This window comes from Phyllobates terribilis, unplaced genomic scaffold (assembly GCF_046119375.1).
Source record: "Phyllobates terribilis strain yellow unplaced genomic scaffold, ASM4611937v1 Scaffold_4__5_contigs__length_816908805, whole genome shotgun sequence".
Taxonomy (NCBI): domain Eukaryota; kingdom Metazoa; phylum Chordata; class Amphibia; order Anura; family Dendrobatidae; genus Phyllobates; species Phyllobates terribilis.
Genome location: NW_027362764.1, coordinates 66,728,971 through 66,742,902, shown reverse-complemented (window position 1 = coordinate 66,742,902; position 13,932 = coordinate 66,728,971). Strand labels below are relative to the sequence as shown.

Genomic DNA, 13,932 nt, shown 5'->3' with positions numbered 1-13,932 from the left:
GTGCTGATCTAAAACTGGTTGGATCGATGCTGCAGAGGCAAAGCTTCCCCTGCTTGCAGCGTCAGGAAGACCCAGCCAAACGGTCAATCTTCAGGAGCACACCGCACCCAGCAATCAGGAAGTCAAGAGGCTGGGGAGCAGTGCGCTCCTGAAGGTTTAATAGTGATGAATGCCTTGATACTCTATGCTATTCCTGTAGTGTGGCTGTTCTTTTTGACAGAAAAGCCATTGCACCATATCAATTTGCATTCTCCTAAAAGCTACACACGAGGAACATGAAGGTCACACGTGGTCCCCCTGGACATCGCTGATCTGATGTAGACGAAATCTTCTGACATTTGTGCCTTCATGCGAATTCAAACATTTTGAGATTCTGTTTATGATAAGCAAAAAGTAAAAAATTTTGTGTTGCCATGTGGCCTCCGCATACTGCCCTGCAGCTGTGACATCTAGCGGGTAATCATACCTTGTACAGTGGTGGTCAGAACCGTGGCCATCGCATATCAGTGGTTCCTAGTTTGTACGGTAGAGTCATTTTTCCATCTCCAGAGTCACAGGGTGAGTCTGTCTCTTTTGTAGAGTGTAAGCTCTTGTGAACAGAAGTCATCAAGTGATAATCTCCTGCTGGTAAAACAGTGATTTTTTACAAACTACAACAAACAGCCCACTAAGTGACACATCGCTGGAATCAGGATCTCTTCCCCTATATAATAATGCTCTCAGATTAGGTGGCAAATACCTGCTGACAGATTCTCTATAACGATTCCTTATAACAGTAGTTTACGTTCTTTTGTAGGTTGTGGCGGAGTACAGAGTGGGGCGTCCGGAGTTGTCGCCAGCCCCAACTTTCCTGAAGAATATCCAGCTCTTAGCCACTGTGCCTGGCTCTTGGAGGCCCCAGAAGGAGACATAATTACTGTGAGTCTTTTCTGAAACATTCCAAAATCTTAAGATCAAGTCCTAAATCAGCAATAATTGAAGAGTCACCGAGCATGACCACTACTAGAGTGGATATCCTTCTTCAGCCGACCTTAATTCAGTTCTCGGGTGAAGGGACTGACCTCAGCCTGTCACCATTGCAAATAACCAAAATTTGTTAGTATCATGTGCATGGAACCCATAGACCAGGGATGTCAAACTCAAACACGCAGAGGGCCAAAATTAAAAACTTGGACAAAGTCGGGGGCCAACCAGTATACAGGATAATGGCCCCACATAGTCCTCCATACAGAATAATGGGCCCCACATAGTGTTCCATACAGTATAATGAGCCCCACATAGTCCTCTATACAGAATAATGGGCCCCACATAGTCCTCCATACAGAATAATGAGCCCCACATAGTTCTCCATACAGAATAATGGCCCCACATAGTCCTCCATACAGAATAATGGGCCCCACATAGTCTTCCATACAGTATAATGAGCCCCACATAGTCTTCCATACAGTATAATGAGCCCCACATAGTCCTCCATACAGAATAATGGGCCCCATATAGTTCTCCATACAGAATAATGGCCCCACATAGGGGTAGTGGTTCTGGTGTTGCAGGCCAAATAAAACAACAAAAATAAGAGTTTGACATGTGTGCCATTGACTCTCGGAGCCTTATGGGGTACAGTATAGGCCCGTAGACTTTTTTTTTTGGGGGGGGGTGCCATATTACTCATCCATTCAACTTAGACCTATATAATATTGAGAATATTTTGGAAATTTTCTTAAATATCCCCATTACTGTTTGTTCTGGTGGTCATGCTTGAGAAATCCCATACGGTCAGAACCATACAGCAAAATATAGTAATAGTACTTAGATCCAAAAAGATGTGCTAAACAAATAAAAACTTCAAAAAGTTCCCTTGATCCTTTTGCATATTTTCTTCTCTAGTGACAATATTGGTATATTATCAACGGGTCATGGTGTGGAAGTAAAACTGTATTATATTGTCTCCGTTGCTAGCTTTCCTTTGTAAATTTCGACCTGGAGTATCATTCGGTTTGCCGGTGGGATTCCGTCACCCTCGTGAACGGAGCTTCACCCGGATCACCCGTTATAGGACAATACTGTGGCACTACTTCTCCAGGAACAGTACAGTCCGGATCTAACAAGCTGTTAGTCATCTTCAATGCTGATCACTCAATGAATGGTGGAGGGTTTTATGCTAACTGGACATCTGACTCACTAGGTGGGTAACACTTCTTCCTTCTCACATGGTCCTTGTTCACCAACCAGGAAACAGGTTTTTGGGAAATGCGAACCAAGAACACTTTATAAAGGGGTGATGTCTGCTTTCAAAATTGGGCAAAAATTACAATCATCTGATCACCCCAGATCCCATTCTCTGCAACCTAGTCAAACAGCTGATTTTCCCGCTGCCTGCCAGGACAGGGAAGAAAGCCATGACCTTCTAGTGAGTCATTACATGGTTACCATTATTATCTATCGCTGTCCTTGTAAGAATAGCTAAAATCTGCCAAAACAGGAGCCGTACACAGTCACTCTCGGATCCCAAGTTGAGGACCCCTACTTTTATGATGTCCATACAATATGTGCCAATAGGACATATAAACAGAAATATTTCCTGGTTGTCTCCGTAGTGTTCATCATCACTATTCTATTAATTTTTCTTGTATATTTCCAGGATGCGGTGGCAACATCCATGCAGACAGCGGCAATATTAAATCTCTAGGTTGGCCTCTAAATTTCCCCATCAACAGCAGGTGCACTTGGATCATCCGGACACAAGAGAGCAGCCATTTTGAACTGGATTTCAATGAAAACTTCAATATTCCAGATAGCAGAGGACAATGCGAGAGAAGCTTTGTGAAGGTCAGTAGTAATGAATTATGTTCCATATTTCATAGCTAAATGTAACGTTTATGCCAGTGTCCCCGTATGGCTCTCCTCCTTACCCCATGCAGGGACACCAACATACTCACGCAGCGGCCGCCATCTGCTGGCGTGCCTCCTGCTTGTGCATGCCGCACTTCCTGACAGTGTGCCTAGTGTGCACGCACACGCTCTGCCTCCTGTTCGTAAAGGTGCAGCGCCCACACATAGTAAAATGCCCCCAGCCAATAACTGGGAGGCACTTAGTATCTGAGTACACCAGCAAGATGGCTCCCAGCCAATTGCTGGGAGGCATCTTGTATATAAGACTCCCTCCCCTATAGGGAGTCACCAAAGCAACAATATTCATTAGTGTGTAGTTTCTCCTACTAGTTGTTAGGTCCCCTGGTCCTTGCGTGGCCATTGTCCTGAACCCGAACCCCTGGTCCTTGCATGGCCAGTTCTGAATTTGCAGTCCATGGTCCTGGTGTGGTTAGTCCTGAACTTGAAGTCCCTGGTCCTAGAGCGTGCAGTGCCTGAACCTCGTTCCCCTGTCTGTGTGCGGCCAGTCCCTGACCCACTGTTCGAGACCCGTGTGTCTGTACGTGTGTCTATCGGAGTATTCTGTGTATTCGGACAACTAAAACCAGTCTCCGAATCAGTCTGAGCGTAGCCCTAGTTCATGGCAGCGAACCTCATCCCTGAGGTCAGCAGCTGCGGTACCGGGGATGGCCTAGGAGTGGTACCTGGAAGCTACCTGCAACCCAGTCTGTCTCCACCATCAGGAACTCCAGTGAACAGTTACGCCCCTCCTAGGCAGACTCTGCCCTGCGGCACAGTGAGTCCACGAACCGCGTGCGTCACGTTGCGGGTGTGACACTAAATTCAACATATTTTTAAAGTGAATATCCACCTTTTATGTCTATATTGTTACACGCACTCCGCTAGGTTCAGATAGGGGCGAGACAGGTTGCATGAATTCTTTGGAATCCTGGGGCAACCGTTACTCAGGGCGACCATAGACCATGCACTGCTGCTTCTCTCAGGCACACAAGGGTATTGACCCTCAGGCAAAGATACGTAGGGTATTTCACTTGCTGACCAGACACACTTGACAAGAGTCCTCATAAACGGTAGAACAGTAGCATTTAATAAGAAGCCGCACAGCCAGTGCAAGTTAAGCCTTATGAGCAACAGGCTGCAGTGACAAACAGTATAGTTTCATTAGCAGCACAGCAGTTCACAGTCAGTAGTACAGGACAGCACAGTTCTAATGCAAAGGCACATTAATGAACACAGCATTCTTTACAGAACAGTGAGATGGAGGAGGGGGGGAGGGCTTGCTGAGGGAGATGATCATTTCTTCCAGTCCTTATCTTTCTGCCCGACAATACTCTGCACTGCTAGTTCAGGAACTCTACCTGACCTGTGCTTAGCTTCACTCCTGACTTGAATCCTTTTCACTTGCAGGGGCGCTTCTGTGAGATACACAACACACACACCACCTTTCTCTTCGACTCCAGCCAGACAAAAAACAACTTCCCCACAATCCCCCTGGGGCTCTGCTAAAACACTCCCCTTCTCCTGTGACTGTTGCTGGATGCTTTTAAAGCACCAGCACTACTTCTGCATGTCACAATATATTTTTGGATACAGCATGTAGTCATCATTAATTTTTTAAATGATTTGGCCGACCATAACAATATTTCACCTATCAACTAACCTAGTCAATAAATTATTATTCGATTGGGGTCTGACGCCTGAGACCTCCATCGTTCCTGAGAGCTGAGCTTCAAAGTCCCCCATTTGAATGGAGCATCAGTCCCGCGTGCTCACCACTACTCTACGCATTGTCTATGGAACTGACAGATTGAAGAGCAAAGTGCTCTGTTATCTCCATCAGTCCTGTACACAATGGGACCCATGATAATTGAAGGCCTTCTAGGAGATTTTGCATTGTGATCCACGAAATTCATGTTACGCCATTATCTAGAAGGTAATATGCCTATATGTCTTACTCCTATGCTGATGGTGGGTGGGAACTCATGTAAACCTCTAGTGCATAATTGAGGACTCCTGAACCTCAGTGTATCTTATAAAGCAGAGATATGTTTTTCATATAAGAACGAGCCGTGGTATAGATTTTGGTATCTTCCCCCAAAACTCAAAGAGTTTACAATTTTTTAATTCTCTCTGTGACCTTCGTCAGGTATGGAGCGGTGTTGAGGAGACAGACGAAGCCCTGTTGTTAAAAGCCTGTGGAAATACCGTCCCCAGTCCTATCATCTCTCCCGGCAATATGATAAAGTTAACCTTCCAATCACAAGATGACCCAGGAAACGGCTTCATGACCAGCTTCAACAGTAGTAAGTAACAATCCCAAGTGGTCCATAAACAAGGTCGGAAGGGCATTTTAACCCCAAACTCCAAACATGTCTTTATGTTTTATACAATAAGGGTAGGCTTTGTCAATTTTCTATTGATCATTCTTAAAAGGATTCAGCATGTTATGGTTCTGTCTCCAGCCAATATTCAGATCTGGATCTTTACGCTGACTTGTGTGCATGTTTTATGTGCGCTTTGGTAGGAGGATCACAGAGATCAGAGGTAATGAAAAGCAGAAACACGAGAATGAGCGTCATAAATAGCTAGTACGAGAATAATAACACAGTCGCTGTGCCTAGCACATGTCAGCAAGATGTTGGGGAATGATGACCATCTGTGTTTAAAAACCTCCTCATCCTGAAAAAAGTCAATAAAGAATAACTATTTATAGGGCTGTTTTATCCTAAAAGTTAGCGATATATCATTAGAATATGCCAACAATAACCATTTGGTGGGAATCTGACTTATGTTACCCCCCAATAATCACAACAGTTAGACCCCTCCTTGGTTTCGGTTCTTTCTGTTATCAGTTTGATCCTTGTTTGTACAGAGACGTCCATTTCCTTGTGATATTAATGATTATATTTTGCAGGATGCGGTGCAAACTTCACAAAGTTGAGCGGTCGGATTGTTTCTTTGAATTATCCTAATAAATACGAGAACAATCTAAACTGCAATTATACCATCCACGCCAAAGACAGCATGTTCATCGCCATCACCTTCCTTACCTTCGAAGTTGAGGGTGAGTATCGGCACATCACAACCACGGAGATTATCTGGTGAAATCCTCATTCATACACAGAGCTGTAGAGTGGTGGAGTTGGTAGAAATATTCCAAAACCATCTCCAGCTTCAAAAGAAAAATATTAAATACTCCATATACATTATATGGAGAAAAGTATTGGGCTGCACGTCTTAATCAATGAATTCAGGTTTTCATTTAGCTCCATTGCCCTAGTGTATAACATCCGTCCCCATTGCCCCCATTGTATAACCACCGGCCCCTCGCCCCCGGAGTATTACTTTCCACCCCTCGACCCTGTCGTATAACATCCGGCCCCTCGCCCCTGGCGTATAACATTCCACCCCTCCAGCGTTTAACATCCGGCCCCTCGCCCCTGGCATATAACATTCTGCCCCTCCTGCGTATAACATCCGGCCCCCGGCGTATAACATTCCGCCCCTCGCCCCTCCTGCTTATAACATCCGGCCCCTCACCCCCGGTGTATAACACCTGGCCCATCGCCCCGGCGTATAACATCTGGCGCCTCGCCCCCGGCGTATATCATTTGGCCCCTCGCCCCCGGCGTATAACATCTGGCCCCTCGCCCCCGGCTTATAACATTCCGCCCCTTGCCCCTGGCTTATAACATCTGGCCCATCGCCTCCGGCGTATAACATCTGGCCCCTCACCCCTGGCGTATAACATCTGGCCCATCGCCTCCGGCGTATAACATCTGGCCCCTCACCCTTGGCGTATAACATCTGGCCCATCGCCCCTGCCGTATAACATCTGTGCCCTCGCCCCCGGCGTATAACATCTGGCCCCTTGTGTATGCCCTCGCCATGCTTTCTGCATTTACAAACATGTAACAGACCGGCCGGTGGTGCGGAGCTCACTGATACCAGCCCAGTCCTGTAATAGGAGCCACCGGGGTAACAAGTCCGTCCATGACATTTCTTCCTCCTAAATCTTCCCCCATCACCTGTGAGTGATATTACTGAGAAGTGGAAGGAACCACAGCTATGAAGTGGAGACCCCATAACATTACAGAGTGGGGGGCCGAGTGCTGAGGAGCAGAGGGCAGAAAAGTCACCAAGGGTCCGAACCTGCTCTGGTATTAACATAATTACAAACACTGCGCCTCAGCCGGGAGCTTCATGACCAAGCAGCTGCATGCAGCCGTATATCACCAAGCACAATGAGCGTCGGATGGAGTGGTGTAAAGTCACCACCACTGGTCTCTGGAACAGTGGAACGTGATGGATTACTGTATATGTCTCTATCTGGCATCTGATGGAAGAGTCTGGGTTTGGCTAATGGCAGGAAGACTTTACCCACCTGACTGCAATGTGCCAACTGTAAAGTTAGGTGTCCAGGCGTCACCTGGTAAGGTAGACTTGCTATATACAGTATCAGCTGGAGGCATTGATGCAGCGGAACTAGACAAACGGACAGCATGTGAAACAATGATTACCAGTAGAGCTGAATATACAGGACGGCACTTGGATCCGCAGAGCTGAAAGTACTAAATGCAATAAAGCCAAATGTGCGGACAGCACCTAGGATCAGAAGAGATATTTGACAGGCAGGTATATAGAGGCCGCACACGTCTTGTTGGAATTTGGCCAAAAGTGTGTATATCTCATACTACATAGAGTGACTGCAGACTTTCTTGAAAAACCTGCACTACCCCTTTAAGCTATTCCCTATTTAATGCTGAAAATCCAATTAAAACACATATAGCCTTATAGTGCCAATACGGTGTCATAATGTACACATAAATTCCATACTTTGTCGGTATTTAGCAATAATTTGTCTACATAGTTCAAGTGCCCACACAGTGCTAAACTGTGCCCACATTGAGCCCCACAGTGGTATATATACCAGTATATACCAGTACCCATATAGAGGAAAATGGTCTAAATACACACAAGATGGCTGTGGGCCGAACAAAGCTTCAGCTGATTGTTCGGATGACAGCCATCTCAGCCAACATTCCCATACAGAGGTCCGCTCGTTCGGCCAGGCGCTCCTGTGCGCTCTGAGACACATCAGCTGGCCGCTTACCACCAGGGAACAATGCGATCCACAGTCCTCAATCGGACATGCCGATCGACATCTCCCCCTACAATCAGTCGGCCGGTGCCTCCATACACATTAGCCTTAAGAGTGCATTGTATTGTCCCAATGTCTTGCAGCGGGGCAGAACATGTGCAATCTCTGTAAGCTTTGCCCCGAGACTGGCCAGGATCACTAAAGCACATTGTTAGATCCCGGACAACTTCAGTCCTGCCAGTGGCACAACGACGCTCACTCAAGCAGAAGTGCCGTTCTCCCAGCAAGCAGGAAGCCATGAGGCCGGGGAGCGGTGCGCTCCAGCGCGAGAAGACTGCAATAACCCTTTTACTGTATCATTTCTTCCTTACAGCCAGCACATCCTGTAATAGGGACAGAGTGAAAATATTCAGCGGAACGTCCACTTCTGGAAGCCCCTTGGCGACCCTGTGTGGAGACTCCCTGCCTGCACCGGTCAGCAGTAGAGGAACAATGTCCATTAATTTCTATACAAACGCTAACGTAACCATGCACGGATTTATGGCGACCTACAGAATGTACCGTGAGTAACTCCAGCCAATCTGTGACTAACCAGCATCACTTTTTCCATCATGAGGCTGAAACTATCAAAGGGAACTTGTCGACACGTTTTTACATATGGATGTAGTGGTATGGCCGCGGAGGCGGTTGTCCTTGCAAAAAAATGATACCTTTTTTGTAGAGATCTGATGTGCCAGTCATGAATAATCTTGTGTAAAAGCCATATGCAAATCAGATGGGAGTGCACTAGGGGCGTGTCAAAGTTACTTGTAGTGCAGTGACACACCCCGAGTGCACTCTTGGTCTGTTTTACATATGGCTTCTACATTGGATTTCTCATGGTGTCTTTTTTTTTGCAGAGACAAGCACCTACAGAGCTATACCACTACTTCCATACATAAAATCTGCTCTTTTATGATCAACACTACGCTTATTTTTAATTTATTGTTATTTTTTTTAGATTTCTTTATTTTTTTATTTTTTTATTTTCATTTTTTTATATTTATTGTTGTTTTTATGTGTTTTTTGATGAGACCAGGGATTGGTCTGGTTGGTGTCTTTGCCCTTTGGTCACTTTACCTCTAATTTGCCCATTATTACTGTGTTTTAGCTTGTGGAGGAACATATAACAGAACTTCCGGCATCTTACGGAGTCCGATGCACTCAATCACTAATTACCACAACAACATGAACTGCTCCTATCTCATCACCGTAGAAGAAGACAGGATCATTGAACTGAAGTAAGATGAGATTTTTTTTGGTTTTCTGACAACCACAAAACCAAATACTTTAAGGTCCTGCCCTGTTCCTCCGCTTCTGACCTCCGTGGATCCTGATCGCTCCAGAGTTATGATCTTCGTATAATGAAGTGTCATCATTAATCTCAAGACCGTGGTGGCAGAATAGTCCTGGCCACGGAGCTGGTTCATCCATGGTGTCATAATGTCTGTGACTGTAACACTGCGGTATCGAGGATCCAAGGAGGCCACCAGTAGAGGAACCTGGTGGAGGTATATAGGTAAATGTATTGTTCTTCTATTTTGGGGGGACTTTTGTGCGTTTTTAGATTGTACGAGGACTCCTTTAACCTTATATATCTGTGTGTTATGGATCTTATTATGCTTGTTGACAGATTCAACGCGTTTGATGTGCAGGAGTCAAGTTCCTGTTCATATGACTATGTTTCGGTCTACGATGGATCGAACATCTATGGCACACATCTCGGCAAGTTCTGCGGGAAAGTTCTACCTCCAGTTGTAAGAAGCTTAAGCAATAACCTATTCCTGGTCTTTTTCACCGATTTTCATGACGGTGGTGGTGGCTGGAGAGCATCCTATAGACAGACATTAGGTAAGTAAAGGCTCGGACTGGCCCACGGGGGAACAGGAGAATCCTCCGGTAGGCCGCCCCTGTGAAGAAGTGCTAATGAGTAGTGCAGGAAAAAATATCATCTTATCATTCATTAAGTAAGCTAGCCATATTAATATTACCGTACATAGAAGTAACAGTAAATTTGTGTACCCGGGTCAGGTTATTTTTGCATGTTTGCAGGCTGTTGAAAGATGTCAAGTGGAATCCGCTTACGGAAAATGGTCCCTCTAAGGCTATGCGCACACAAGGTCTTTAAGACGCCGGCGGACATGCTGAAGTTTTCCTAGGCGAAGCCACGTTAGGAAAAAGGCAATTTTTTTTTCCTGAAACGTTTTTTCCGTCATTTTTACAGCGTCTTTTTTTCCCTGTGTTTTACACCATGACTACAGAGAATAAACAGGCTGCTTCTTTTAAGCACTTAACGGATTTCTAAACCCTGAAGAGGTTAACAGAAGTGATAGAAGTCTCAACATGCGCACCGCAGTGTCGTTTTTACATTGCTGTGCAGTATGGTCATTTGTTGCGGTGCTTTTTCAGGCAGATTCTAGGTGGAATTCGCCTGAAAAAGACGTCATGTGCTCACACCCTTAAGAGTTTTTAGTTCCTCTAAGTGGTTTTTGAAGAATTTTTGGAAGAGTTTTTTTTTTTCCTTTTTTGCAGCCCTTTGATTGGACGCTGCCTTGTTTGGGGAGGAATTAGGAGAAGTGACGGACACTTTCCCTTTTGTCCCCACCGGACGTTTTCAAAACCTAAAGCCTAAAAACACTGAAAAGACTGAACATATGAGCAGTAAAGTGGTTTTACAATATAAGTGAATAGAAGTCTTTTATGTGTTTTTTTAGCGATTTTACAAACATTTTTGTAGCAGACCCCCTTAAAAAAAATTCTATATGCAGAGACCCTATTTCATCAGTATGTCTAAAACAATTAATAGACTTTAAATGTTTTCTTCCTGGTGTTTTATCTGTCAGTCTGTAAAATAATAATTACACGTTATCATCTTCCTAGGGAATCTGCTTTGTGAGATTGATGGTCCTGTGTCGGCTGCTGCCAATCACCGCTGCACAACAATGCCCTGTAGTGTAGTAGCAGGGATGTTTTGTTGCATTGCAGTGCCCCCTGCTGGACTAATGCAATAATGACCTCCACAAGCCTCATTACCTTGATAGAATGTAGTTGGGTTAAAGGATTTTTTTTTTATCTATTACAGTTTAATATAGATAATTTTTCATCTGAATATAAACTTTCTTTTTAAAAAAGTAACTAAACTTTTTTTTTTTCCTTATTTAATTATCCTCAAGGCATTACAAAATGATGAATTTTTGTAAAATACACTCAGCGTAAAAGTCCAATCTATTAAAATATAACAGTATTTAACTTATATGATATACACCATAAAGAAAAAAAAGTTTTATTTTTTCTCACTTGCCCGAGGAAATAGAAAAATAAAAAGTGCTGAATTCCTGTTTACCGCACTATGAGCGCTGTAAAACCAAAGCTAAAAAAATATCAATGACGGAATTACATTGCACTTAGAATTTTTTTCTCATTCTGCATAAAAGTAAATCCTCTTACGGCTTTGATGATTGGAAGGAAAAAAAAAGTTGTGGCTGGGGGGAGGGGGAATAAACAATGGCACAAAAATGAAAAGTGACCCGTCAGGAAGTATTTACTTTCACAAAACTTTTTAGGATCCACCTGATGTCGCCTCTATGCTATGGTCGATCGCAGTTTTTTTTTTCATTTATTATTACTACAATTTCTATGTATTTTTCCTTTCCTTAGGACCTGGACAAGGATGTGGAGGTTACCTGACTAACGCCACCGGCCAATTTGGCTCTCCAGACTCGAATGGTGATGGGCAATATGATAAAAACCTGCACTGCGTCTGGAATATTGTCGCCCCTGCTAACAAGCAGATTACCCTGACCTTCAGCTCATTCGTTTTGGAGGCACAGGTCTTGAGAACTTGCAGATATGATTTTGTCAAAGTAAGAACAGAAGATATCATGTAATGTTAGTTATAACCTAAGAAAGTCCTAGATACATGTCATCCAAAGTGACGCCATTCTTCTTACATTCATTATAGATCCATACTATGCGCTAAGAATTGACCTTACACATTGGTAACACATTCAGAAAGACACAAAACTTACAAGTCTACTTCTTCTACTGCTGAGAATCAGCTGTAGTCATGGGGCTTCGGAAAGGTGGTGGGACTTAAGAAGTTTTACTTTACTTCTGATGACAAATTCTGAGACCAGGTTGCAAGCCCTAATACAAGCGATTACATTCTACATACACTGATGCAGAATATGACAGCACTTAAAGGGAACCTGTCAGTAGGATTTTTCTACAGTCAGTGTCATGTTGGGGCTGCTGCACTGATTAATATGATACCTGAGGTGAAGAAATCCATCTTGTGTAATCTGTGTTTGCAGTTTTGACTTAATGATATGCCTGTGCTCCGGGGCGGGATTGTAGGCAGGGTCTTATCCTGGTGCACTAGGCCAGATCAGTCCACAGGCCGCCCCGAAGGACAAGTATGTTCCTCATCATAGAGACAGACATCCAGAGAGAGAGATGGACAGACATCCAGAGAGAGAGATGGACAGACACAGAGAGAGACGGACAGAGAAAGAGAGAGACACGGCGAGAGACCTCTCTCTCTGTGTTTGTATCTCGCTGTCTCTCTTTGTCTGTCTCTCTGTCTGTCTCTATCTCTCTCTCTATCTGTCTCTATGATGAGGAATACACTTGTGCTCCAGGCGGCCTGTAGTCAGGTCTTTTCTTGCTGATCTGCCCTAGAGCGCCAAGATAAGACCCTGCCTACATTCCCGCCCCGGAGCACGAGCATTAGTGATGATCAAACAGGCAATCCCTGCATGTGTCACAGCTGTCTAACAGCCGTGACACATGCCACGGCAGCGACATTAACATCGATGCCGAGCACGCCGCAAATACTTGGCGAGCACCGAAAGGGTTAGCAATTCATACTCGCTCATCACTAAACGAGCATCTCATTAACGCAAAACTGCAAACCTTAATTACAGAAGAACCACAAGACGGATTTCTTCACCTCAGGTATCATATTAATTAGTACAGCAGCCCCAACATGACACTGGTTCCCTTTTAAAGGGAGTTTTCATGCTTATGTGACTGATGTCCTATCCTGGGGATAGTGGAATAGATACACAGCACTGTTGAAGAAAATGATATGGGTGCTCAAGAAGGGACCCACCCCATGTATACGAGGAGATTATACGATCCGTGTTTGATGAAGGCCCATGTCTTGGGGCCAAAACATCAGTGAATTGTTGTCCGAGTTGCCTAATAAAAATTCCGCTACACATTTTGTAGTGCCAAGTACCTTATAATTTCCTCCTATCCTGAAGATACTCTGGGTCACCAATATTAGATCGGCGGGAGTCCGACACCCAGCGTCAACCCCAACGATCAGCTGTTTTTGGCTCCAGGGGCCGCCAGATGTAAATGATGGATGGAGCCGGAACAGCGCCGCTCCATATACTGTGTAGTGGTCATTCCCAGGTACTGCAGCTCAGCTACTGTTCACTTCAATAGGAACCGAGCTCAGAATAACCAGTACATAGAGTATGGAGCTGTGCTGTTAAGGATTGGTTCATTATTTATGGAAAACTGCTCGGCTCCTCCTGCCGGCTGACTGGACATCATACTCAACATGGCAGGTGCACTTTCATGGGTAATAACCGTGGGTTACCCGCTGTATATGGAGATGACCGGTCCCCATGATTATATCTCTCATTTCAGATCTTTGATGGCGGCAGCACTAATAGCAGTTTGCAGGGAACGTTTTGCGGCTCTGATGTCCCAACACAATTCGTCTCCAGCACCAACGCTCTCACGGTTTGGTTCGTCAGTGACATGTCAGTGGAACTGGCCGGCTTCAGTGCTACATATATTACGACTGATAGTGAGTATTATTCTAGTGAATGAGGATTCTGGAGTGAGATTGTGACGCTTATGGACAAGCCGTGAGGCTGGTTAGTCAA

At 44.7% G+C, this 13,932-nt stretch overlaps 1 protein-coding gene across 1 annotated transcript in view; it reads left to right on the top strand.

Annotated features, from left to right (window-relative positions):
- The window catches only part of CUBN (cubilin), a 259,514-nt gene that overhangs the window by 229,130 nt on the left and 16,452 nt on the right, over positions 1-13,932 (top strand). The window contains exons 51-60 of the mRNA XM_073677458.1: positions 797-918; positions 1,957-2,182; positions 2,639-2,826; positions 5,036-5,192; positions 5,804-5,953; positions 8,364-8,552; positions 9,141-9,270; positions 9,663-9,880; positions 11,687-11,892; positions 13,691-13,853. Coding sequence (XP_073533559.1) covers positions 797-918; positions 1,957-2,182; positions 2,639-2,826; positions 5,036-5,192; positions 5,804-5,953; positions 8,364-8,552; positions 9,141-9,270; positions 9,663-9,880; positions 11,687-11,892; positions 13,691-13,853 — 1,749 coding nt within the window. The remainder of the gene's footprint in view (positions 1-796; positions 919-1,956; positions 2,183-2,638; positions 2,827-5,035; positions 5,193-5,803; positions 5,954-8,363; positions 8,553-9,140; positions 9,271-9,662; positions 9,881-11,686; positions 11,893-13,690; positions 13,854-13,932) is intronic.